This window comes from Rattus norvegicus, chromosome 19 (assembly GCF_036323735.1).
Source record: "Rattus norvegicus strain BN/NHsdMcwi chromosome 19, GRCr8, whole genome shotgun sequence".
NCBI lineage: Eukaryota > Metazoa > Chordata > Mammalia > Rodentia > Muridae > Rattus > Rattus norvegicus.
Genome location: NC_086037.1, coordinates 61,928,378 through 61,955,794, shown reverse-complemented (window position 1 = coordinate 61,955,794; position 27,417 = coordinate 61,928,378). Strand labels below are relative to the sequence as shown.

The 27,417-nt window shown below is 47.0% G+C and overlaps 2 protein-coding genes across 2 annotated transcripts; both read left to right on the top strand.

Moving 5' to 3' along the window:
• Positions 1-187: 187 nt before the first annotated feature.
• Gcsh (glycine cleavage system protein H) lies at positions 188-10,945 on the top strand. The gene is made up of 5 exons (NM_133598.2): positions 188-416; positions 3,887-3,966; positions 5,626-5,689; positions 9,073-9,204; positions 10,204-10,945. Exons 1-5 carry the CDS (start codon positions 278-280, stop codon positions 10,299-10,301), a joined length of 513 nt encoding a protein of 170 aa, NP_598282.2. The 5' UTR covers positions 188-277; the 3' UTR covers positions 10,302-10,945.
• A 3,332-nt stretch (positions 10,946-14,277) lies between these two features.
• C19h16orf46 (similar to human chromosome 16 open reading frame 46) lies at positions 14,278-24,681 on the top strand. The gene is made up of 3 exons (NM_001101015.1): positions 14,278-14,449; positions 22,064-22,311; positions 23,642-24,681. The coding sequence occupies exons 2-3, from the start codon at positions 22,102-22,104 to the stop codon at positions 24,650-24,652; spliced, it is 1,221 nt and encodes a 406-aa protein (NP_001094485.1). The 5' UTR covers positions 14,278-14,449; positions 22,064-22,101; the 3' UTR covers positions 24,653-24,681.
• The last annotated feature ends 2,736 nt before the right edge of the window (positions 24,682-27,417 follow it).

Sequence of the window (27,417 nt, the reverse complement as noted above, 5' to 3'; positions counted from 1 at the left end):
CTTGGGACGAAGCTCTGCCCTCCGGTGAGATCCCGCCTCCTCCCCGCCCAGTCAGTCCAGCCTCTCACACAGCCCCATCCGGGCCTTAGCCCCTCCACATGTACACACCCCTCGCGCGCGTTGTCCTATCCGAAGTGGAATCTTCAAGCTGTCCAATCAGAGCGCGCCTCTGCCAGGCCCCGCCCCTGGGCCTCGGTGCTCCGCTTACTCTGGCCCACCTCGTCCCCGCCGGCCCGGTGGCGGAGGCGAAGCGCAGTTACCCTCGGAACCTTGGATCATGTCGCTGCGAGTGGTAAGGAGTGTGCGGGCTGTGGCCTGCAGCCTGCGCATCGCCCTGGCCTCCTGCCCGCCAAGGCCCTGGGCGCCGAGCGCTGCCGCTGTCCGCTCGCTGCGCACCGGATCTGCTTTGCTCTCGGGTAAGTGCGAGGCACGTGGTCACCGCTCCCGCCGGTCCGGAGACCTCCGGCGCCCCACTCCCAAGCCTCCGGGCCAGAGCGAGCTATAGCCCTGCCCGCGCTTCTTTTCGCTCTTGGGATCCTGGTTCTGCGGCCCTTCTCCCAAAGTTGGCGAGAGAAGACACAAGCAAACTTTGAACCCGGGGTAGAAAGGTGGAGCTGGGAGGGAAGGACGGCTGGACCCATAGGTAAGCTGGCCACTCGTTCCGGGGTGAGCTTGCTTTTGGGTACACCGAGATTCTAAATGTGGGGAGCGCTTAGGTTTGCTAAGTGGACTAAAATGCTGCAGAATGTATATACAGATGAATGAAAAGTCAAAGCACTGAAACAAAAAAGCTTTTTTACTCTCCTCCCCCGCTCCCCGCAAAGCCAAGCGGAGCGCTGAAGCTTGAGCTGTGAACTACAGACAGTTCTAGACTTCAGAGTTCTAACGTCTGTAACTGAGTCATTGATGTGTACTGGGGCTCAAACGAGGCTGATTTGATGGACTGGAAATAACTGGGAGACCTGCCCATTATACGCGTACGCTTGCAGTTAGCTGGGAAACTGTTTTATGTGCAAGTAGTGGGGAACCTTACTCAGGCGGCACAAATCGGACCGGCTGCTCTCAGCAAGTGCTTTCTCAGAAATCTGTGGAACTCAAAATGTTGATCACGTTATTCCTCAGTATGGAGTGGCACGTTTGTTCCTTTCTTGCTAAAATGCCTCCAGTTTGTTACTGGTTGGAGTCCAGGGGTAAAGAAATGCTCAAATAAGCACTCCGTTTCAAGGCAGGCACGGTGGGTGGCTTCCACCTGTAGCAGTGTGAGCACTGCTGAAGTGGAGGATCGCTGTGAGTCCGGGGCCAGCTGGAGCTACATGCCGAGTTCCAGGTATTTAGTTAAATATTGCCTAATATATCAATTCCTGTGGCCTGCTTAACCACTCAGGTTTTCTCATTTTTACCCTCTTTGAACTGGCAGAATAGTGCGTGCACTTATTATGCAGGGTACAGAGCCTTGCGCTTGTTAAAGCAGACATTCTTCAATTCTGGTTTTTCCTCTTGCAGCTGTGTGGTTTCAGGCAGTCTCTCAACTTCTCAGAACCCCAGTGCCCTGCATTAGAACACTGGAGGCAACAGCTACCTCAGAGTTACTGGGAGGAAGAAATGAAGTCAGGTCCTGTCACCTGCAGCTTGACATGTTGTCGTGAATAGTGTTATTGACTATTAGTGTGTAGCGCCAGAGAGCGAACACTGACCCTTATTAAGTGAGATTGTCCTCGAAAATGCAATATCTTCAGTTTCAGCTCAGTTTTTCTGTGACTCCAAACCCTGATGGGGTTTGGTTTCTACTTTCTCAATTCAAGGCAGAAACATGACTATTCTGGAACTCTCTCTGGAGACCAGACTGGCCTGGAACTCACAGAGATCCTCCTGCCTGTGCCTCCCTGAGGGCTGGGGTTAAAGGCATGTGCCTGCTTTCTGAGGCATGATCTCACTTGCTCAGCTTGGACGATTCCTGTAGCTGAGGATCACTGAACTTCAGGTCCTTCTGACGTTGCTGGGACGGTAGGTGAGCACCACCAGGCCCAGTTTCTGCAATGGTAGAGACTGAACCAAGAGCCACCTCAGGGACAGGCAAGCACCCATCCCAGCATCCCCAGGCCTTAAACTGTGTTTCTATCTAGGGTTACTTACCTAATCTGCTTTCTTGAGTAGGGTCAAGGGTTAATGGAGAACTGCAACCTGTGGTTAAGCTTAGGTAGCATTCCTGGGTTAAAAGGACAATACAGACTTTGAGGACAAGTGGACCTACGTGTGCTGAGCTCAGAGTGCTGCCGGCTCAAGCTAGGGCTGCAAAGTTGAGGCCAGGGCAGCGGCACTCACTGTTAGCAGGGTGACCAAGGATCGTGCAAGCAGGTCACATTTTAGTGGTTGTCTGCCTCTTTGGTCAGGGGTTGCATTGGACTGATGATGGTTGGTCGGTGATGTGATCAGGGAGCTCTAGACTTGTAAGAGAATGGCAGTTGAGAGCCACAGCCACATAGCCGTACATCATCTTTGACCCAGATCCCTCTTCCTTTATTTTTTAGCAGGGTTGGGAATTGAAGCCAAGGCTTTGACAAGAACTTGGCCAAGTTATAGTTGTTATAGGAAGCTTGTTTCAGTCCTCAGAACCAAGTTGTAGTCACCTTAATGAACTACCTAAAGACTCACATTACCCTTTTTAGGTTAAATCTTTTGGTTTTCAGATCTTAAAAGATTTATGCTGCACATGTGCACATGTTCTGCCTGCATGTATGTCTGTGCACCACATGTGTGCCTGGTGCCCTTGGAGGTCAGAGAGGGCTATCAGATTTACTAAAACTAAACTTACAGCCAGGCGAGTGTTGGAACACACTCCTATGGTTGGTCCTATACAAGAACAACTCATGCTCTTAACTGCTGAGCGATCTCTTCACTTCAGATCTTTTTTTGAGACAGGGTCTTGTGTTGCCCAAGCTCCCTTGAATTCAGACTCAATTGATCCCCCTTTCCACAGTATTATAGTTACAGGTTACTGTGCCCGGTGTAAATCAACCCCCCTCCCCTACCAGTGGGACTGATCCAGAGCCCCACATGGTAGACAAGTTATCATCTATTCTCAGTCCTTCAGAATTGATTCTTGTGTTTTAGAATTGTGTTAATGGTATTTTACTTTTATATGTATCTTAACTGCTGGGTCATCTCTAAAGCCATCCTAATGGTCTTAACCTTTCAGTCCTCCCACCTCCTAAGTGCTAGGTCACAGGCATAGCCACGCTGTCCAGCTAAACTTGCCACATTCCCACCTCAGCCCCTGTATTCCAGGTCAACCAGCTGTGTACTAGCATACATTGCTTTCTGTATAAGCAGGCTTTATTCTGTCTCCCCAGACCCATCACCCCAATCCTGTCCTCAAAAGAAGTCATTGAATAAATTCACGAAATAGGCTCTGAAGTTTTTTGAATGATTTAGACTGATGTTAAAACAGATACGCCCAGAGATGGACAAGGATTCCATTTAAGATGTGATCTTTGGAGCTGGAGAGATAGCTCTGTGGTTAAAAGCACTAGTTGCTATTCAGAAGACCTGGGTTTGGGTAACTCCAGTTTCTGGGGATCTGACATCTTCTGGCCTCAGTGGACTTTGCACACATGTGGTATGCATACATGTATTCAGGTAAGGCCCTCACCTACGTAAACATCAATCTTTTCAACATTCATCTCGGTCCATCTGTGGTTACACAGTGTTGTTAAAATGCCTCATCTTTATACATTGTTGTTCTACTGGGCATCTAACTACTGAAGCAATGTCGGTTAAGTCAATCACCAACCCTGGAGAAGTCTTAGCCTTTGACAGCAATGATGTTTGAAGGGCTTTTGAGGAAATGCTGCTGCTACTTTTCTGAAATACTGGTCTTCTGTTTTAGTGCGTAAATTCACAGAGAAGCACGAATGGGTAACAGCAAAGGATGGTATTGGAACAGTGGGAATCAGCAACTTTGCACAGGTATTGGACTGCCCTGATGTATCTGTAACAGCGTGCTCTCAAGTAGATTGGATTCTCTCTACCTTATAAAAATGGTATAGTGCTTTGGGCTCTTCTAAAGACCCTTAGGGAAAAATCAGAGGTAAAAGAGTTCAGATGTACATTAGTAGGCCCGTGTATTGTTACAAGGGATACCATGTTTGGCATGGTGACATAAGTGTTACCTCATACTCAGGTAGACCACCATGAGTTTGACATCAACCTCAAGATTCTTTGAAAAAACTACTATACTAGGTCAACACTCAAAAGGAGGGAACATAATTTAAGAAGTGTTTGGTGTTGGGCAGTTAAGAGCAAACTCACGAGCTGGGGGCGGGGTTGGGGTTCATTGTCTTTATAGGTACTGTGAGACCCACGTGACCAAGGACAGGGCATGCAGCTAAGGATAAATACACAGAGAGCCCTTTTGTTTGGTTGGCCTTTTCTCTATAACCTTGTCCATGCAGTAGCACTCAGTGGTCTCTCCCTGCTGCATGTGTGCAGTGAGACGGGAGAAAGGGGAACTGTTGGAGAAAATAAATGCACAGCCCCTCAGACATGCTAGATTCTCAGGTCTCCGTCTTTGATACCTTCTTTGCCATGGCTGTATTCCTCCTGAGGGGGCACAGTACAGGTTGTTTAACAGGTTGTTTATCTACAAAGGGGAATCACCTATGAGACAGCAAAGTACAAAATGCGTGCGATAGAGCCCTTCTGGGTGATGTGAGCAAAGGTGGGTCACTCACCTGGCACGGCGATGCCCTGGAAGGCAGGTCTGTGAGGACCACTGTTTGATGGGTCAGTGGGTAGGGTTTCAGGCATTGCAGTTTGGGTCAGAACCAGTGGTAATTGTTGGAATATGTAGTCTGTGCCCAGGGTTCCTCTAGCCTGGAGGTCAGATCGGCTGGAGGCTTGTTTCTTGTAGTGCATCTCCAGTTAAACTATATATACTTAGGGCTGCTGGGCCAGCTCAACAAGTTAAGGCACTTGCCTAGCGACCTAAGTTTGATCCTTGGGATGCACATGACAGAGGTGACAGGTGGAAACTGACTCCTGCAGGGTTGTCCACTAACGTCCACATAGTTTTGCACACATATATGCAGTACATATATACATGTGCCCACAGTACACCTAACATTTTAAATTATTTTTGAAGTACTGTGGAGTGAACCCTGGGCCTCACACATGTGAGGCAGGTTCTCCATCACTGAGGTATGCCTCTTCTTCTCTTCCTTTTCATTTTGAGATGAATAGGCTCTGGCTAAGGTGACTTAGTTGGCTTTGAACTTCTTCTGTAGCCTAGCTTGGTCTTGAACTTGGGTTCTTCCCTTCTTGGCTTCTGATAGGTGTACCACCAAGTCTCATCCAATTTTATTCTTTTTGTGCAATGGAGTCTTGTTATGTAGCTGAGGCTGGCTTTGAACTCATAACCCTCCTCTATTTGCCTCCTAAGTATTGGATTTTAGAGATATCCCACCACACCTGGCCCAGTTTACATGTTTAAAGGGATATAAAGAAGAGGAAAGAATGTAGCCCCTTGTGTGTGAAATATATAGACCAAAATATAGACTAAATTTAGTTTGTCTCTTTCCTGTTCTCTGGTGGGGTCCACTTAGACATTTTAATGTTTTTATGTTTTAGGAAGCTTTGGGAGATGTTGTTTACTGCAGTCTGCCTGAAGTTGGGACAAAACTGAAAAAACAAGGTGAGTGTACTTCTCATTTTGGAATGTCATAGTCCATGGCCTTTACCTGAATGACCATTTGTTTGCACTCAGGGTCAGTTAGAGTAATTTCAGGAAAAGAGAATATTGAAATAGAAATGTGTAACAGTTACTGGTTCATTAGCTTACACGAGCAGGCTGCAGATGAGTGGGTAAAAGGTGTTTCAGAGAGAGCCACGGAGGACCTAGGGTCTTTACTCAGTTTTCCCCTTCAGTGTGTGTAATTAGGCTGAAGAAGGCTGCCACCGGCTCTGGAGAAGTCATGTCTCAGCAAGCGCTCTCTTCCAGTTCCCACCCATGTCACAGATGATGAGCACAGGGAATGTCTACAGTGAAAGTCAGGGGGCAGAGGGAAGGCCATCAATGCTATCCTCCTCACCCACAAAAAATAATACTAACGCTTTTGGTTGTAAAGGGAGCTGTGGTGTAGCTCAGTGGTCAAGTGTATTTGCTAGCATGCATGTGTACCCTGGGTGCCATCTCCAGCACTGCAAAATAAAGGCTAAAATCTGCCTTCCTTTGCATACAGCAGAGAGAATCCAACATAAAAGTCTGCCTACTTTTTGTTGTTTGTGTGTGTGTGTGGGTAAGATTTATTCTTATTTTATGTGTATGAGTGTTTGCCTGCATGTTGCATGTATACCGTGTGTATGCCTGGTTGTCTGCACAGGCTTCAGAAGGGCAGTGTGGGTACTGGGAGCAGGTATTCCTCAGCCCAGAACCTAGTTTTTGAACCTAGCCTCACAATTTACCAGTCATATGACTTAAGCAGAATTACAGAATTGACCATGAACTCTGTAAGACAGTGCTGCTCCGCTTGGATGTCTTGATCTCTTAGTATCTTTAATAGCTTATCCCCACACGCCCACCTTTATCTCGTGTGAGGTTTGCAAAGTTTCTCTTTGTTTATGGATTCTGTAGACCGAACTCAGGTCCTGTGCCTAGGGCAAGCCTTGTGCTGAGCCAGTGCTGTACTGAACTCCCTATCCTTTTTTTTTTGGTTGTTGTTGATTATTTTTGTTTTTGTTGTTGTTTTGTTTTTTGAGACAAAGTTTCTCTGTATAGTCCTGGCAATCCTGGAACTCTCTCTCTCTGTAGACCAGGCTGGCCTGAAACAGATCCACCTGCTGGAATTAAAGGTGTGCACCACTACTGCCTGTGTGGTTTTGTGTGTCGGTGTGTGTGTGTGTGTGTCGGTCTGTGTGCGCGCGCGCGTGTGCTTTGCACATGCCACGGTGCATACATGGAGGTCAGAGGACAATTTGGGGCAGTTAGTTCTCCCTACCACCCTGGGTCTAGGGATTGAATTTAGGTCATCAGACTCGACAGTAGGTACCTTTTTTACAGAACAAAATAAAAACAGGGCCTCTGGGCTGGAGTGATAGTTCAGAGCACTAATTGCTCTTCCAAAGGAGCTAGTTTAATTTCCAGCACCCATATGGTGGCTCACAACAATCCGTACCTCCAGCTCCTGGGCATCTGATGCCCCCCTCTGGCCTCTGAGGGAGTCAGCACATGCACACAGAATACATGCAGAAATGTAGACAGAACACCAATATATAAATTTTAAAAATGAATTGAAAGAATAACAGATCAAAAAAACCCCAAAAAGCAAACAAAAAACCCCAAGGTCTCAGTATTCCTGCCTGGCTTCCAACTCACGGAGATCCCTTGCTTCGGCTTCCTAGTTCTGGGATCAGATGCCTGGCTCTTAAGATGTAGGCTTGGCGTGGTATGAACAACAGTGGGCCCCATAGGCTCATATGTTTAAATGCTTGGCCCCCTGTTAGTAGAACTGATTGTATAGGATTGGGAGGTGTGGCCTTTTTAGATAATGTGTGTCCCTCAAAGGCTTCAAAAGCCCACACCAGGCCCAGGCTTCTGCCTGGCCTGTGGGCCTGTTGGTCAGATGTAAGCTCTCAGCTAATGGCTCAACACCATGCCAGCCTGTGTGCCACTACCCTCCCCACCATGACTATAGGAGACCAGCCCCCTGTAAGCAGCCCAGTTAAATGCTTCCTTTAGTAAGTCCCTTCGTCACGGTGTTTCACCACAGGAGTAACCGTAAAGAAGACACTTGGCGTTCATCTTACTAGGTGACCTTTGCTTACTCTAAGGTGCAGGCTCCCTGGGCTGGGCTGCAGTTCTTTCTTTCAGCCTTACCAAGTCCCTTGGGTGATGTTTAGGGCTCCTTCACAGGCCAGGGTATGTGACACCACGCGTGGCTAGCAAATTACAAGTTGTTTTACTGCACATCAGCACACTGGTGTCAGACACTGCACTGCCAGGGTCATTCAGTGTGCAGAGTACGTACACGTTGTTGAAGCTATTCATGCCTTTCTTGTACAAAACCAACAGAACTTTGACTATAAATAAAGACAGTCAGAATCTTTTTTAGCATGACTGAATAGTGGGTAACCACTTTTTTTAGTTTGTCTTTAAATTGTTTTCTTTTTTTTTTTTTTTTTGGGGTTCTTTTTTTTGGAGCTGGGGACCGAACCCAGGGCCTTGTGCTTCCTAGGTAAGCGCTCTACCACTGAGCTAAATCCCCAGCCCCCTTAAATTGTTTTCTAACACTGTTGTTTTGAGGGGTGTCAAGAGGACAACTGGCAAGAGATGGTTCTCTCCTTGTACCTTGGTCCTGGGAATTGAACTCAGGTCATCAGGCTTAGAAGCAAGCATCTTTACCTAAGGAACCACTTCAAGGAATTTTTTAAAAAAGGTTTTTGTTTGGGGTGTTTATTTTGAGACAGAATCTTCTTTACCCCAGGCTATCCTCTTGACTCCCTGTGTAGCTGAGGATGAACTTGAACTGATGTTCCTGCCTGTCTCCCCAGCAGTGTGATTACAGGTGTCACCACCACACCCAGTTTATGCAGTGCTTGGAATGAGCCTAAGGTGCATGCATGCTAGGCAAACGCTCTGTCTACCTAGCTACATCGTTTACCAGATTTCCTGTTTGTATCTTGTTTGTTTGTTTCGACAGGGTCTCGCTGTGTATCCCTGGCTGGTCTGGAACTCACTTTATAGACCAGGCTGGCTGTAAACTTAGAGAGCTCCCCCTGCCTCTGACTCTGGTGCGGGGACTAAAGTGCACCACCACTCCTATATATGTTTTTTAAAGATTTATTTATTCATTTATTATATATAAGTACACTGTCGCTGTCTTCAGAGACACCAGAAGAGGGCACCAGATCTCATTACAGATGGTTGTGAGTCACCATGTGGTTTCTGGGAATTGAACTCAGGACCTCTGGAAGAGCAGTCAGTGCTCTTAACCACTGAGCCATCTCTCCAGCCCGACATTTTATATTTTTAAGTCACTGACTTGATGTTAACTAATTTCTTTCACTGCTTCCTTTTAGAGGAGTTTGGTGCTTTGGAAAGCGTGAAGGCTGCCAGTGAACTCTACTCTCCTCTGTCAGGAGAAGTAACTGAAGTCAATGAAGCACTTGCCGAAAACCCAGGGCTTGTCAACAAATCATGTTACGAAGACGGTAAGTTGTTGGTAAGAATTTAACTCCAACAGAGGTAACTCACTCACTGTGCCTCCAGCAGTTTTCTCCCTATTACAGTTGAATGAACAACCTCAAAAGTAACCGGAGGCCACATAGCCAATAGGTGGCGATGTTAGGATTTGGTTGTGGCTCTCTTTGGCTTGCTGTCTTGCCCTTCAGACTTTCTAGGGTGCCCCCATCCTAGCTCCTCCCTTCCTCTCTGGGGTTGGATGGCTTGAGACAGGGTCTCTACATGGCTCTTGCTGGTCTTAAACTCACAGAGATCCTCCTGCTTCTGCCTCCTAGGTGCTGGGATTAAAGGTGTATACCACCATGCCTGGCATTCGGTCTCGGTCTTTCTACTGCCATTAGTTCTAACAGCTAATATTTGGTGTGCCTTTAAGAAACATATGTGCAGGTGCTCTTAACTGCCTAGCCATCATCTCTCCCACCCCAAGGTTTTATTTTAAATATTTTAATTAAAGTTATTTGAGCTGGGCATGGTGGTGCACACCTTTAATTCCACTCTACCTCTGAAGGAGGCAGAGGCATTCGAATGTCTTGAGTTCAAGGCCGGCCTGGTTGACAAAGTGAGTTCTAGGACAGCTGGGACTGTTAAACAGAAACCCTGTCTTAAAGAATGGAAACAAGAGAAAGCTTACTTGTTTCTATGTAGGGCTATTGAGTGCAGGGGCCCTCAGAGGAGCGTGCTAGATTCCCTGGAGCTGGAGTTCGTAGGTTGTGAACCGCCTGATATCAGTGCTTAGAACCAACCATGGATTCTGGGCTATGGCAGTAAACTCTTAAGAACGGAGCCAGCACTCCAGCCCACTAATGTCTGAGGGCTAAACTTGTTGAGGAAAGAATGGATGTATGTTAGAGCAACAACATCACTTAAATGAAGGCACTGTATTAATTTGAGGGACTTAAAATTTTACATTTTGAATGAATTTGACTTTCGAAAAGGCAATTTGAACTGAGGTTTTGTTTTGGGTACAGGTTGGCTGATCAAGATGACACTGAGTGACCCTTCTGAGCTGGATGAATTAATGAGTGAAGAAGCGTATGAGAAATATGTGAAGTCCATTGAGGAGTGACCATGGCTTCCACATAGAACTGGGACGTGCCCTGTTCCAGCATGCTTGTCTTAAACTAGTGGAGAATAGAGGACTTGACATAACTTAGCAATAGTGAAGGAAAGGAACTCTTCTTGACAGTGCTACTTAAGGCCCACCCCCAACTTCCTAATGGATGCAGATAAACACAGTGTACAGATTTTTGATAATCACCGTAATAAGTATTTAGACTAGGGGTTAAGCTCTGGTTTTTAGAATTCTTAAGATCATCTGTGGTGAAAAGTAGTTATGAAGCTGGGCTTGGTGACAGACCACCATGGGATCCCAGCACTCAACAGGCAGATGTTAGTTCAAGGTCGGTCTACATAGCAAGTTCCAGACCAGCCACAGTTACAAGGTGGGATGCTACCTACTGGTTATGGGAATTTCATAATTCAGGATAACAGTGGTGTATCTTACGTACTTTTGTGACTTGCCCATATCCACCACTGGATTTTGGTCCGAGACTTCGTGTCTTCTCCTTGGAAATGCTGGGCCTGTGGGGAGGTGTTGTGCAGTGTCAGATGCAGGAGATTCCCGTCTTTGTCTCGTCTTGTGCTGTTCTCCCACGGTGAAGCACTGGCTTTGCAACACTGAGAAATAAATAAAACACTCATGTCCTTGTTCGTCATGGTCTTGTTTGGATATCAGTGTTTCACTCAGTGACTGCTAGTTTTAGAAAGGTTAGCTTTTATTATAGGACACTACTATGTCTGGTGCTAGGGATACCACTGAGGTGTACCCTGCCGAACCATGTGAAACTATTGAAGAAAAGAAAAAGAATTAGGTCAGGGGTAAAGGGGTCAGTGGTTAGGAGGACTTGCTATTCCTGCGTCTCCTGCAGACAACTGGGGGTTCAGTTCCCAGCACCCATATGGTAGCTCAACCATCCCCAACTCCAGTTCCAGGGCATCTGATGCCTTCTGACCTCTGAAGGTATCACAAACGTACATGAGGTGCACATGCTCAGGTCAGGTTTACCCATTGTTCTCAGTGTGCGTGGACCCTGTGTTTTCCCCAAAGGCAAACTCATCTATATAACTAGCAATGGTGGGAAATCGAATTCACTCTTTCCCCTGTGATCATAAAAAAGAGAACGAAATCCTCTTAACGTCTCGTCATAGCTAGCTAGGAGAGGGGAACATGCTGTGTCTGAACTTGCATTGTGTTCAGGTTTCTATTTAACAGCTGTAGACACTAAAACTTTCTGACATTGACTTAACAACTGTTCTTTACAGTTCAAGTGTGCTTACTGACAGATGGGATGTCAGAAAGCTGGTCCGGCAGATTCTCTAAGATCAGCTTTAAAAGTGCTGACTGGGAATTGGGGGTGGGGAATGGTATGCACACCGATATGTATATCAAGCTTGGTGACCCCCAACACTTGGAAGGGGGATGGCCTGGGGATCAGGAGTTCAAGGTTCAAGGTCATCTTTTAGCTATAGATCCCGTGGCTAGCCTGGGCTCAGACGTTCAAATAAGAACACAGACAAACTCCACCACTACCAAACCAAACCAAAACCCATGGGTGAATTCCCCCACCCTCCTTTTTTTTTTTTTTTTTTTTTTTGGTTCTTTTTTTTGGAGCTGGGGACCGAACCCAGGGCCTTGCGCTTCCTAGGCAAGGGCTCTACCACTGAGCTAAATCCCCAACCCCTCCCCCACCCTCCTAAGGAAAGCAGGTAGACAGCTCTGTCACACTCCCTCTGACTTAATTGCTTTAGCTTGGCTCTCATGAAGCCCAGGCTGAGCTGGAGGGTGTGGCCAAGGACCACCTTGACTCCAGATTTTCCTGCTTTCATCTTCCAAGGGCTGGATTAAAGGACGCACCGTCACACCTGGCCAGACTTTGGAAAGATACTTTCTTCCTTTGCCTTTTTGTTTTAGTCTTCGTCTTTTCTTTTTTTTTCCTTCCGGAGCTGGCGACCGAACCCGGGGCCTTGCGCTTGCTAGGCAAGCGCTCTACCACTGAGCTAAATCCCCAACCCCGTCTTTGTCTTTTCTTAACATCTTTGAATGCTTTCAAAAGATTAAAACCTCAGAAATATAGCAGGGGGGCTGCAGAGATGGTTCAGTGGTTAAATCTCTGTCTGCTCTTCCAAAAGACCTGGGTTCAATTCCCAGAATCTACATGGATGGTCATGAATGCCTGTAGCGCTAGTTCCAAAGTCCCCCATCCTTTTAACCTCCATGGGCACCAGGCATGGGAGTGCTGCACCAACATATATTCAGTCAAAAGACCAATACACTTAAAAGTTTTTAAAAAAAATTAAAGTTTAAAAACACAGATTGTTCAGAAGGCACTAAAACGTAAAACAACGACAAAACTCCACAGAGCAAAAGAAAGTCACCTTGGAGGTTGACTATGCTGGGTCTTAGTAGAACCACTAGAGGGCTCTCCACAGACAGTATCCTGTATGAAAAAGACCAAGACCAGTGCTTGAGGACACCAGATCCTGTCTCCACCGACTAGGAAATTTGATCTCCCCCCTCCCCCGCCCCCATTTCTGAGCTTTTCTGTGGCTGTTTAAAAGATTTTTGCCTACCTTCACTTGTAAAGATTATGCTTGAGTGGCCAGGTCTGGTGGCACGTGCACTCAGAGACAGAGGGAAGATGTTGACTTGGGAGCCAGACCAGGCAGCATAGTGAGACCCTACCTCTAAACAATGTGGAATGGAGACACATCTCGGTGAGTCCCTGTCTAACATGTGAACCTAGAAAACAACCAGTGTGCCTTTATTACTGCCCAGCAGGAACATGCTGTACATACACACACAGAACACCTGTATACATAAATCTAAAAACATAAAGTTTTAGAAGTATGTGTCATATCCTATGTTATGAAATACATATTACAATATGTATTTCTCCCAAACAAACATGTATGTATGTATGTATGTATGTATGTATGTATGTGGGAAATAAATATTCATAGTTTAGAAGAGGACTTTGTTCCAACTTAATAATCTGTCACATACATCACATTTTTAGAGGCCGTTAATGCTATGAATCTATGCCATCGATTGATATATGCTATAGTGTATATATTATATAATGCTATAAATGTAAAAAGTAGTAATTCTTAGCTATTTTTCCAAATGCCTTTTACTCACCGTGCTTTTGAAGGCTTGTTTTCCTAATACTTTTTAAACCAGAAAGCAGAGAGGCCTTGGTACTAGACATGAAGAGTTGGGATGCTAGATTTACTACCCAATGCCCGACGTCAGGCATAGGTTACGAGCCTGGGGTGTGTTTTTCAGTGCTCAAAGGCACCAAGAGCAGCATGGTGAAGTGGGGCCCCCCTTGCGAGTATTTGTTTGCTGCTTCTGCCCCAGTAAAGTGGGCAGCATTAAAAAGAACAAAACAAATCCTTCATATCAGCAGAGGTGGAAACCCACACCCTCAATCCCCTCAATGTTTATTTAGGACACCGAGGAAGGAGGGTTGCCATGAGTTCAAGGCCACACTAGGCTACAAAACAGAGGAGACTGTGACTCAAAAACATGCAAACCGGAATGAGTCCTCCCACGAAGTTCTGCCCCTGCATTCCACCAGCACACGGGATCTCAAGAAGGAAGGGACGATTCTGCCCAAAGGAAGAAGTGGCCAAATCTACAGACACTGTTTGCCTGGCATCTGAGGCGTTCCTTCTAGAAGGCAAAAGGCTGTTCCCAACGCAACTAGGCCTCCCAACGTCGACGGTGCGAAGCCCTCGAAGAGCCTGACAGCACGTGGGCCGCAGCGCGCAGGCGCCACCGGCCAGTCGCCCGAAATCGTCGTTTAGGCAAAGGAGGGACCCAGCAACAGGCCATGGGGTAAAGCAAGCAACCGCGAACTGCGCGACGGGAATCTCCTTAGTCCCGCCCTCAGAGAGCCTCCTCCCTTGAGCTGTTTTGTTGAGGCTTTACGTCACTTCCGTCAAGACTGCCCCTAGGCTCGCCTCCGACGCGGCCGTAACCTAGGGCAACAGTCCGGCTCTAGCGGGCCGCGACTAGCCGCTCCGGACCTTCCTTGCCTCGCGGCCCCGTAGGAGCGTCTAAGTGGCTGTGGCCACTTCCTCACCCCGGGGAACACTCCCTAGACACTTCACGGGCGGCAGAGCCGCGGAAGGAAGCAACCTTCTGGGCGGGTAAGTCAGACGAAGATGGGGGTATGGCTCTGATGGGGACCCTGGATTGGGCGGGGCCTGGGGAGCGCGCGGGCTTAGGGGAGGAGTCGTTTGGTGGGCGTGGCCTTGGGGGCGTGGTCGAGGTTTCAATGGGAAGAACTTGGTGCAGCCTTGTGGGACCTTCTGAAGGATGGGCTGACTCTCAGCTTGTAGCTTTGTAGGAGCCTCTGGGAGTGAGGAGAGGAGCCAGAGGCTGTTATGTGGCATGAAGGAGTGTGAGGGGCTACTAGTAGAAGGAAGGAACCAGACGGGAAGGTCTGGGTGCCAGGGTTCTGTCTGCTGTGAGCCTTGGGAGCCCTCGAAGTCCCTTTCAGGATTCAGCACTTAGTGAATTCAGAGAGCCGAAAAAGGGCAAAATGCGACCCTGTTAAAACCAAAAATCTAGACCCTAAGCAAAAATGAAAGAGAGCAAGAGTTAGAAGCTGTCTGAGTAGAAATGGCACACACCCTACCCATCAGAAGAATTCCTTATAGTTTTTTTGTTTTTTTTTTTTGGTTCTTTTTTTCGGAGCTGGGGACCGAACCCAGGGCCTTGCGCTTCCTAGGCAAGCGCTCTACCACTGAGCCAAATCCCCAACCCCGATCCATCAGAAGAATTCAAAAGAGTGCTTCATAATGGCTGCTATGCGTGCGTGTAGGCATGTAAGTATATGCCACAGCTAATTAGTATAGGGAGATGTTCTTGTTTTCTTTTTGTCTACTTGAGACAGAGTCTTGCTTTGTAGCCCAGGCTAGCTTGGTAGACTTGGAACTGGGTATACTCCTGCCAACCTCCTGAGCTGTGCCGCCAGCATCTGGATTCTGAATCCTGGGAGCAGCTACAGCAGTCTCTTAAAGCCATCGCTTTTAGTAAGATGAGGTGTAGAACAGTAAGGTGCTGTGGCATGGTAGATAGGAGGCTTCAGGAACCAGTGTCCCTGGGATACAAGTAGCATATGCTTTTGCCTACACTATCCTGGGCTTTGGCTTCTTGCCAGGCAACCTGCTTTCAGTACTTGCTGATAGATTAGGAACGTGTCTGTCAGACGCAGGAATCTTGTATTCTGACTGCACTGACAAAAGCAAACGTGTGCACTACCTCTTTGTGCTTGTGGCAGGCATCATCAATCAACAACAGAATGTTTCTTGCAGTGGTTGTGTATCAAGCTTCTCAGCACATTTAGGTAGCCTCTGCTTGTATGGAGTTGATCATCGGAATAGGAATAAACGCTTTTCCCCCCACTCTAGACAGGGCTTAGTACCCCAGGCTAACCTTGAATTTGTTAGGTAGTCTCGGATGACATTAAATTTCCAATCCTGCCCACACCTTCCTTGTGCCTGGTTGCTGGGGCTGGAACCCAGTGCTCTATCACACATCTATCACCCTATTTTTCATTCTTTAATTGTGTGTGTGTGTGTGTGTGTGTGTGTGTGTGTGTGTGTGTGTGAGAGAGAGAGAGAGAGAGAGAGAGAGAGAGAGAGTGCTTGTTGTCTGCATGTAAGTCTGTACACCATGTTGGTGCCTAGTTCTCTCAGAGGCTGAACTAGAGTTACACATGGAGATGAGCTGCCATGTGGTGCTTGGATCCAGGTCCTCAGGAAGAGAAACGTTTTCTCTTTTCTATGCAGTCCTGGCTATCCTGGAGTTCACCATATAGACCAGGCTGGCCTCAAACCCACAGAAATCCACCTGCCTTTGCTTCTGCCTCCCTCATGCTGGGATGAAAGGTGTTTGCCATCATGGCCAGCAAATCAAAGTAGTCTTAAAGCAGAAAAGGAAAACTATGGGATCTCAGAGTCAAATTCTGAATTATCTAAGCCAATCAGCTGATAGTTCTACATCAAAATGTTTCAAAGATCTGCTATGTCTGGAATCTACTGCAGGGGCACAGGATCTCTGTGCCCTATACACATTTGACCATGTGTTCATACCCTCTTCAAGGTAAAACAGAAAAGCTAGCCTACTACATACAGTCAACGTTCTGGCATATGACATGGTTCTGCCTTTGAACATCTTCATGTTATACACGATGAGATTGAATAAGGTGTAGCCATTTGCAGAGCGGCGGAAGGATATTCTTTTGTGCTGGTGTGAGCTGAGGGTGTTGTGTTACAGTCCAGTCCCAAGGGAAGGGTCATGTACTTAGTTAGATGACGTAATGTGGCTGGCCACGGTTCCTTACTTCACAGTTTCCAAGCCCAGCTTTGGGACACACTTCTTCCGTGGAGAGTCTGCAGGCTACATGGTAACCTTTTTTTTTTTCTTTTTTTCTTTTTTCGGAGCTGGGGACCGAACCCAGGGCCTTGCGATTGCTAGGCAAGTGCTCTACCACTGAGCTAAATCCCCAACCTACATGGTAACTTTTAATTATTTTTTTTTTGCTTTCTTAAAATTTTTAAGTGTGTGTGTGTATATGTGTGTGTGTGTGTGTGTGTGTGTGTGTGTGTGTGTGTGTGTGTTGTTTGTTGAAATAGGGTCTCTCACTGAGGCTCACCAATTGGATCAGCCAGCCCCAGGGGTCTACCTATCTCTGCCTCACTGGTATAAGAAATACAAACACATGACATCATACCTAACATTTTGGCTGGTAGTTCAGGACTGAACTCAGGTCTCATGCTTGTGAGACAAACACTGTATTGACTTGAGCCATGTGTCCAGTCCTGATTAGGTTGTTTTCCTAGTAAAAACCTGTAGCTGTGTGTATATTACCCATCCCTGAAGTCACAGCACTTCAGAAGCAAAAGCCAGAGGATCACGAATTTGAGGCTAAGAAGTTCCAGGAGATCCTGGTCTCTATAGCAAGACTGTCTTACAAAAACAAAATCAAACCAAACCAGTGAGGGTTGTGCTGTTTACGTCAGATGGATGCAGCCAATCAAGGCTTAGTATTCCACGATTGACCACACCTCTGTGCGGGCAATATCAGTTGTATGCACGTCTAGTTTACTCAGTATTTTCCATCACTGAACTAAAACCCTTCTCCTTTTGTGTATGGGTGTACGTATGTTCAGATGTACATGTGTGCGTAGAGCCAGGGGTTGACATTGGGCATCTTCCTCAAGCTCTCTCTACCTTATTTATTTATTTATTTATTTATTTATTTATTTATTTATTTATTTATGAGTACACTGTTGCCATCTTCAGACACACCAGAAGAGGACACCAGATCCCTGTTCCAGATAACCATCTGCATGTGGTTGCTGGGATTTGAACTCAGGACCTTTGTTAGAGCAGTCAGTGCTCTTAACCACTGAGCCATCGCTCCAGCCCAACCTTCTTTTTTATATCTATATAAATTTAGGATTTATTTATTTTAATTTCATGTATACAAGTGTTTTGCTTAAATGTATGTATGTATACCATGGGCATACTAGGTGTTCATGGAAGCCAGAGAAGGGCATCAGATTCCCTGCAAGTGGAATTGTTGGCTGTTGTTAAATTGCCATGTGGGTACCAGGAACCGAACATGGATCTTTTGCAAGAGTAGCAAATAGTCTTAACTACTGAGCCATTTCTCCAGCCCTCGGCCACCTTATTTTTTGAGACATGTTTCTCACTGAACCCAGACTTCTCTGATTTTAGCCAGACTGGCCAGCCAGCAAGCCCAGGAACCTCCCTGTCTCTGCCTCCTAGGGTCAGAATTAAAGGTATTCCCCGCAGCAGTTGACTTTTTATGTGGGTGCTGGGGATCTGAACTCTGTTTTCCTTGCTTGTGTGGCAAGCACTGTACGACGGAGCTGTCTTTTCAAGCCCACCCTAGATGTAACGCTTGGCCTTGTTAGCCAGGCAGCCTAACCTGAAAACACTAAGCTTCAGGCCCCCTGAGAGACTGTCTCAAGGGAACAAGGCAGGTGAGTAAGAGAGCAAGACAGCTGATGTGCACACCATGTGCACACCTTTACACGAGTCGACAGACACATACAGTTTAATTCTGAAGCTCAAGGCTTCAGTGATCACAGCACTCAGCAGATAGAAGCAGGAGGATCAGAAATTCAGGCATTCACTATGTATTGAGTTCAGGGCTAGTTTGTGCTACATGAGACCCTGTATAAAGATGTGAGTTAAAAGGTGGAAAAATACAGACTGGAAAGCTAACTAAGGAGTTAAGAGCACTGGCTGCTCTTGCAGAGGGCCCAGGTTCATACCCAGCACCCATATGGTAGCCAATGACTAACTCTAGTTCAGGGGATCCAGTGCTCTTCTCTGGTGTCCTAGCACACAGGACATGCCTGTGGTACACATACATGCTAGCAAGACATCATATACACAGGAACATTTAAAAAGGCAAGGAGGGTAACAATACAGACCTCCTGCATTCTAACAGAATAGTAAATCTGCATATAATTTATGAGAGGTCACAAGCTAGCCATTGAAATACTTGGCTTAATCCCAGTACTTAAGAAACACAGGTAGAAGGATTGCCCCAAGTTTAAGGCTGACTCTGTCTCAAAAACATACTAGAGCGGCTGGAGAGGTGGCTCATTGGTTAAGAGCACTTATTTGGCAGAGAACCCTGGTTTGATTCCCAGCACCTACATAGTGGCTCTCAATTGTCTGTAAGTCCAGTGCTCTCTTCTGGTCTCTGAAGCACAAGGCACACATGGAAAGTACATATGTACATGTAGGCAAAACACTCATACACATAACACAAATAAACCTAATAAATTTTGTTTTATTTAAAAATGTTTGCCTGTATGTGAACCACATATATGCAGTATTGCAGAAGCCAAGAGAGAAATCAGATTCTCTGGAACTGGTGTCACAGACAGTTGTGAATTGCTGTGTAGTTGCTGGTAACTGTACCTGGGTCCTCTACAAGAGCAGCAAATGTTCTCAACTACTGAAGAACCTTGCTAGCCCCCCAAATAATAAGCAAACAAACAAACAAACAAATTTTAAAAAGAAAGGCCAAAACAAAACAAAAAGATGAAACCACACATGTCTGGTTTTGATGATTTTATTTTTGTTTTTGGCAGTGGAGGCAGGGGGAGGATGATAAAGGAAGATTGAGATAGGCCTTGAATTTCTGCTTCAGCCTCCCGCAATGGGATGACAGCCATGCGCTATCATACTCAGCTCTAGTTGCCGCTTACATTTTGTTAACTGTTAATATGTATTAGATGAAAAGAATGGTAGCCAAAGTTGAAGGTATATTTATAGTAGGAAAACTTAAAATTGAAGCCATGAACTGACTGACTCATTCATTTCTAATTTCGAGGCTAGAAAGAAGAGCACCAACTGCTCTTTCGGAGGACCCGAGTTTGGTTCCTTGTATTATCCCAATCAGGTACCTCACAACTGCCACCTGGAACTTAAGTTCCTGGAGCACTAGTGCCTCTGGCCTTTGTGGGCACAGCACATGCAAATTACCGCACCCCCAATACTCAAAATAATAAAAAATGTATTAGTATAGTTAGGCATTTCTATGCTAGCATGCACACGTCCCATGACGATGCCCCGGCTTGTGTATGGCAGGCACAAGACAGCTTTCTGGAGTTGGTTTTCTCCGTCCACCGCCTGTGTTTTCTGTTGTGCTGTGTGTTCTAGGCTGACTAGCAAGCTTCTACTGTCAGTGCCTTCTATTTCACTGGGAGTCTGTGAGGAGTTACAGGTCCAGCTCAGTAGATTTTTTTTTTTTTTTTAATTAAATCCTGTGGCTTCTGGGGATTGCGCTTGGGTCATCAGGTTTGTACTTTGAGAGCTTTTACCAGCCAGGTCACCTCACTGGCCCTGACTTTTTTTAATTAGGAAAAGGGCAGCCACATTCTCTTGCTAGGGGAGCATTAGTTTCTGCCTCAGGGACCTCAGTGTTCTCAAGTGGCGGCGTATAATGAATTGCTATGTAGTGATCTGACCAAGTTTTGACTCGTTCCTTTGACGTCAAAGGGGTCAATGCAGGCCATGGGGAAAGTACATATAAAAAATGTTGTTTATAAACCAATACTGAGTTTCCTTTGCTGCAGTGTAATCGGATGCAGCTGGATCATCTTCTTAGACGTGAGGTCCAGTTTCTATAGCAGCATGGGGTTCACCCCAAACCGCACCCTTCATCCTTTGCTGACCTCACTATCAATCTGCATAGACACCTCAGATTCTTCTCATGACACACACAGCCGGAAAGGGCTACTCTGGAAGAGAGAACACGGGGCTTTGGTTGGATGGTAGACTGTGGAGACTTGGGATTCGATCACTTTTATCCTGCTAGGCCACTTTGTGATGCAGGTACCAGCATTTTCAGGTTCCCTAGGCTTAGCCTGTGCACTTCCCCTTGAAAAGCTTTGCTCTGTGTGCAGGGCTAAAAGTTGTTGCTGGTGTGCAGAAACCAGTGTTGCCTCTGTATTGGGAAGAAAGGTCATCGACATGACTCAGCCCATAAAGGCACCTGTCACCCTCATAACCACCTATGTAAAGGTGGAACATATATATTTACTTCCAAACAATACATGCGAATATATCAATGCTTAGCTATAAGTGGTGGCACACTTCCAAAATTCCAGCCACTTGGTGGCTAAGACAGGAAGTTGGCTCTAGTCTGGCAGTGCAGGGAGACCCATGTTACATCCACCAGTGGTCAGTCCCACTGTAAGCCCTTCCCAGTCCTCGCACTCACTGTCCAGACTGTGGCAGAGGCGTGAGGATCAGTTTCTAAGTGTAGAACTCCGAGCAGAGTTATCAGGTTCTGTGACAATCTTGTTTTACGTCATTGTGTGTTACCACGATGCTTTCCAAGTATTTCCATTTCATCCTGCACAGGGCTGGGGGTCGATCTCTCCGCCAACACTCGCTGCTTTGCTTTGTTTGGGGGAAGTAGAGCTTATCCTGGGGAGCAGAGTAGGGCCAGCATACAGAAGGGTAGGAAGAAGAGTAACCAGCTTCCTTGGAAACTTGGGACCCCCAGCCAACTCTGAGGATTCTGGGAACATGTGAAGCCTGATTCTGTAAGCTGTGTGGACCCACTATTCTCCTGATAGTGCCATCTGTAGACCGACATCCCTTGTGAACTCTGGAACGGTAGCCAGGGAGAGAGCTAACACTAGTGTCTTCCTGTTCTCTGTTCCTTTGGCTTCTATTAAGTTCAGTTGTCTTGGGCTGGTAGATGACTCAGCAGGTAAATGTACTTTCCTCACAAGCCTGATGACCGGAGTTCAATCCCGAGTGTGTGTGTGTGTGTGTGTGTGTGTGTGTGTGTGTGTGTGTGTAGGTGGGACTGGGGGTGGGGAATTAAAGGACAGAACTACAGAACTGTTGTGCTTTGACTTCTATTAAAGTGTCGTGGCATGTCCCTCCTCTCCCCTTCACCATCATACACATGTTTAAAAAAATCCCTTAGTTTTTAACAAAAATTACCATATTTTTTGTCAGCAGTTAGGAATGGATAGTTTTGGGGTTGGGGATTTAGCTCAGCGGTAGAGCACTTGCCTAGCAAGCGCAAGGCCCTGAGTTCAGTCCCCAGCTCCGGAAAAAAAAAAAAAAAGGAATGGATAGTTTTGAAATGTTTATTCTCAGTCTTTCTTGAGTATATTAAAATATTTCACTTGAGCTTCTGATTTGTTTTAAAAAATCGTATTAAAACCAAGCTTAATTGAACTTTGTAGGAAGAAGATGTTAAAAACCATAAGCAATCACCTCAGAAATGGATCTCTGTGAGGAAAGTGAGACTTTTTTAGAAAATAAGGAAAACAAGAAAATTGAAGATGCAGAAGAGACGGCGCTGACTTTCCATTGTCCAGACGAGAGGAGTGAAAGGAATCATGTCTGCTGCCTCCTTGGTGTCAGCGAGCTCACACTAGAGGAGGATGGGAGGGCCAGCGAGTTCACCATCAGCACTGGGTGGGAGGAAGCTGTGAGTGCCTTCTTGGGTCTTTCTCACCTCAGTGTCTACTGCAGGGCCTCTCCCAAGTAGTTTATGTTACCGCAAACGTCGTGGTGAATGTAGGAGCCCTGGGAGGTGAAACAGTGACACAGTGACTCACAGGCACCCATACATGTTCTGTCAACAGCTCCGTAGCCATCTGGGGCCTCATGCTGGGAAAGAGGCTGCTGAGGCACCCAGAGGTGAACGGTGGCGCCCAGACATCACTGACTAGTAATGGGCACAGAGGGCTGGAAAAGCTCCCGAGACACAGGCTCCCTCCAACTTTTAAAACTATAAGGCAGGTGCCTTGCTAGCACAATTTCCTAAGGAGTGTGGGGCGTCTGACTTAGTTGGCTGAACGGTGGGCCAGCAGTTGGCTCAGCGTGCAGAGGTCCTACAGGGCAAGTCGTGGGGCCCTGGAGCCCACATGCAGGAGGAAGGAGAGAACTGACTCCACAGAATTGTCTCCTGCCTTCACACTCACACCACAGCATGCTCACCCACACATGGATCCCACTGCCTGTGAGAGCGCACGGACACTAAACGGTTAGGGTAATAAGGAAACAGTCAAATCGAAGGTTAAATGTGGGGTTTCCAGGTTGTTCAACACAAAGCACAGGCTACCCTACTTAAATCTCAGATGTGTGATCCCTATACAGTCCTGTGGTTTTTGTTGTTGTTATTTTTTAATGTAGGCAGCCTCACTAGGAGGCTTCAGAGGTAGAGGACATAGCTATACCTGGGGCACTCAGGGGTTCTGGGTTCCCAGGACTGCTCTGCTCCTTGTTGCCCCTCTGTCCTTTCTGAATAGCCTGCCCTGTGCTCGGGAAACTGACTCAGCACAAGAAGCCGTTGGATGGAAATGGACAGTTTAGGCCCATGTTGCTGAACTGGATTGTGCCGGAAGGGAGCAGTAGTCAGTACTCCAGTGGCTTGGTACCGGTGCCCTGCGGAGGGCTTTAGTCAACAGCAGCTCCTGTTGAACCCGAGATTAGCATGAGATTAGCATACGCTGCTATAGTACAGTTGCCTGTGTGAGGCTAAAATAGCAAAGGTTCAGGGTTTTGATTTTAGGAGGTTTAGGGTTTCAGATTCAGAGGCAGGAGTTTATGGCCAGCTAGGCTCCATGTTAAGATTGTGTGTGCGTGTGTGTGTGTGTGTGTGTGTGTGTGTGTGTGTGTGTGTGTGTGTGTTTAAGATACGTCAATTTTAAGAAAAAAAAAATGTGGCTCAAGTAAAGCTGCCAGGAGTGTGGCCAAGATGGGGAAGCAGGACCTGGCACAGCTGGCTTGAGGGTGACATGCTACTGTCTCTGCAGGTCCATGGCTGGGGAAGGACCTCACCAACTGCCTGCATCTGGTCAAAGAAGAAAGTGAGAAGGGGGCGGGTAGGAGAAGGCACCAGTGGTGGCAGCAACTGCTTGTTCTGTATGAGTCTTTCGCAAGGGAGTCTGGAGCCCCGGCCCCTCTCGGCGGCTGGGAAACTGGAGGAGGCTGCTGTGGCTGAGGTGAGCTCCCAGAAGAATTGGGGCTCTGAGAAGAACTGGAACAGTCCCTCCCAGGGCCCTGCTTCCAGAGAGCCTAACAAACTCTGCTTTCCCACATACTTGCATGGAGAAAAAAAAAGCCTGCAAATGAAGGAGTTTATCTGGTGCATGGAGGAGTGGGGCATCCCTGAGGCAGTTAGCAGCAAGGCCTGCAGGAACCCCAGCAGCAGCACCGACCAAGGGCTCTCCATCTCTGACGCCGTTGCAACCAAGGCTCTCGTGGTTCTACCCCCGCTGAAAAGCTCTTCTCACAACTTGGACAGCCTGAGTAAGAAAAGCAGGAATATTTTCTGGCAGCCGGAAGAAAAGGTGCTGGGGGTGGAAAAGGACGAGTGCATGGCTTGTCCGGATGAACTGAAAGGAGTGGACGGGAAAGGCGAAAAGGCACACTTCGAGCTGGCCAGCCGCCTGAAGGTCACCAACATACTGCCTTTCCCACCCACTGTGACCCGGACCCACCTGTTGTCAGCCGAGTCCCAAAGGTGCTGCCTGCACTGGTCCCTCCTGCCCCAGAAAAGCTCTGTGTTCCCACCCAACCCCACCAACATCCACTATCTTGCCACCCTGCAGGTTTTGGGGCAACAAGGAGGGCAAAACTGCAGAACTAGGCTTAAAGCCAAGGAAGCAAAACCTCCCAGGACCACTCCTAAGCATATTGTCACAGAGGCCAAGCAGGAAAGCAGGCCTCATGTGCTAGAGAGCAAAGTCTTCCCCAAACCTCTCTTGCCATCCCTCACAGTCAGCAGGGTTGTCATCCCTGTCTCCACCCACAGAGTCCTCTGATTTGCCACAATATAATTCCCTGGGACTAAGTGCTGCCTGAAACTCATTTGTCCCCTCCTGTCCCACCCTTTCCTTCCATTTCCACCCCTCAGTCGGCCCCTCCCCTCCTCTCCCCTATGTCCCCTCCCTTCTTTCCCTTCCCTCCTCTCCCTTTCCTCCTTTCCTTCCCCTCCTCTCTTCTCCCTTCCCTCTTCTCCCCTCCCCTTCTCCTCCCCTTTCTTCCCCATCTTCTCCACTCCTCACCCATTCTTTTTCTTTTCCTTTTAAAAATGAGCTTGGACTCATTCATTGAGCTAGGCAGGTATGCTGACACAGCTATAATTCTAGCATTTGGAAGACCGGGGCACGAGGACGCCAAATTCAAGGCCAGTCTGGACTATACAACAAGACACTGTATGCATGTCACCTGCTTCTGCTGCTAAGCCATTTATAAAATCTAAGTTGGGTCAGCCTGTGTCTGCCTTCTTGGGCAGTGGCTCCCATGGTGGAAGGTGGAGCATCAGAAAGGCACCCGGCTGCTCTCACCCTAGCCCCAGAGCTTCCCAATAGGGCTTCTGGCCACAGTAGAGCCCAGATTAGTGCATGGTCTGCTTAGAGAGGCACTGGCTTGCCCTTTGAACAAGGCAGCTCTTGTTGCCTTCTTTCCCTCAGTGATGATGTTAGATACTTGATACATGGAAAGTCTCAGCTGTATCCAAGTGGATATACCAATGTCCAAGGTGCCATCTCTCTGTCTTACATCCAGAGACATGTTGTCCATGCCTCTCCTGCCTAGGGTGTCACATCCTCATATTGCAGCCTCAGGCACCTCTGTGTCTAGAAGACTTAGTCACAGATTATAAAGCTGAGAGGAGGTTAGGAATTGGTTGGTCTGGAGAGACCCTCCCTGATTACTCTGACCTGACCTCCCTTCTCCAGCCTTCCCTTGCCTCTGGGAAGCCTCGGCCTGTAGACACAGAGGGAATGCTGCTGTTAGCTTTATCCGTTTTCCCTCTTCTCTAAGCGTGTTTTCACCAGTCTGTAGCTCCATGCATTGTATATTAGATATAAAATATGATATCTTAATACCAAGTGCTGTCGCTGTGTGGACAGGTGCTCCAACCATTTTGTGGTAATCAGTAACCATTAAACTGCTTTGTAATGACATAGTTTGAACTGCTTAGAGTAGGCTGTACTTGAACTCAGATTTTCCATCTCCTCAGTGATGACAGAATATGACTGTATATTCCTGCTTTACAGAATTCGTCTCTAACATCTTGTCTTAGCCTCAGTTTTTCTGTTTCTTTTCTCTTCACTGTTTCTGGTGTCTTAGTTTCATCTAACTCCTACTGCCTTGAGATGGCTTTGAACTGATCCTCCTGCCTCAGCCTCCCAAGTGCTTAGATTATAGGCATGTGACAATGTCTAGCATTCTGGAAGACGAAAACCAAAATGATAGCCAGTATTGATTGTAGAAGCTTGCAGTCCCAACACAGAAAACCAAAACAAAGCCAACGTGTGAAGGAAAAGGAGCGGAAGGCACAGCACAGGGTCAGAAGCTAATGTGCTGGCCGGAGGTAGCTCGGGAAGAACTTGTCCTCTTGTCCGCTCTTCCTTTTCCAAATAAGCCGCCTGGATTCCATACCAAGGACAAATTGGGTATCTCACTGTTTGTGGACAGTGAGGTAGGCCCTAACAGGCCCTGAGCCTGCCTACCTGAGCCAGGGCTCTCTCTAACTCCCTGACTAAGCAGCAGCAGAAGCACAGATAAGCTCTAAAGCAAAGCAGGCAAGAAACACAGACTAGCAGAGCACTCACCAGTCATGGGTGCCCAGGACTTCCTCGCTTAGCCCAGGGAAGGCCCTTCCCCTTGAGTTTTTAAGGCAGATTGGAAAGACTAAGTCACAATAGAAGCATGCCTTAAAGTTTGGTTTGGTTTATGTATATGAATGTTCTACCTACATGTATATCTCCATATCCTCTGTGTGTGTGTGTGTGTGTGTGTGTGTGTGTGTGTGTGTGTCTTTGTGTGTTGCCCACACAAGTCAGAAAAGGGCCTCTGACTCATTGGAACCTGAGTTAGAGATGGTTGTAAGCCCTTGTGTGGGTTCTAGAGATCCTTGTGTGGATCCTTTGGAAGAGCAGCCGGTGCTCTTAACTACTGTGCCACACAATACAAAATTTTAAGTTACCATGCAAAGTAGTGGGTTTCATTATGACATTCATACATGAGATAGCTTCTGAAAGAAAGTCTTGGAGGACTGGTGAGATGGCTCAGCAGGTAAAGGCCCCTGTCACCAAGCATGAGAACCTGAGTTCAATCCCCAGCCCCAATATGAATGATAGGTAAGTTTAAAGAATGTTCACACGCACATATAAAATAATCAAATATTTCTCAAAATTAGAAAAAGTGTTCTATTCAGATAAGAGTTAAGTTCTGAGGGACAAAATTAGGATACGTTATGAATGAACTATTGTTATAAAAATCCATTCCTGGGGCTTCAGGATGGCTTGGCATGTAAGGACGTGTACAAACCCAATGACCTGAATTCAGTCTCTGGATCCCATGGTCAGAACAGAGAGTTGTCTTCTGACCTAAATCCGTTGGCCACAGCCCCTGACAGTTATTTTGCATTCTAACTTTTAAGGATTAAGTGGCAAGAGAGAGACACCTCAGTGGGTTAGAGAATTTGCCATGCAGGTGTGAGGATCTAAGTTTGAATCTCCAGCACCCACATTAAAAACAAACTCGGGGGTTGGGGATTTAGCTCAGCGGTAGAGCGCTT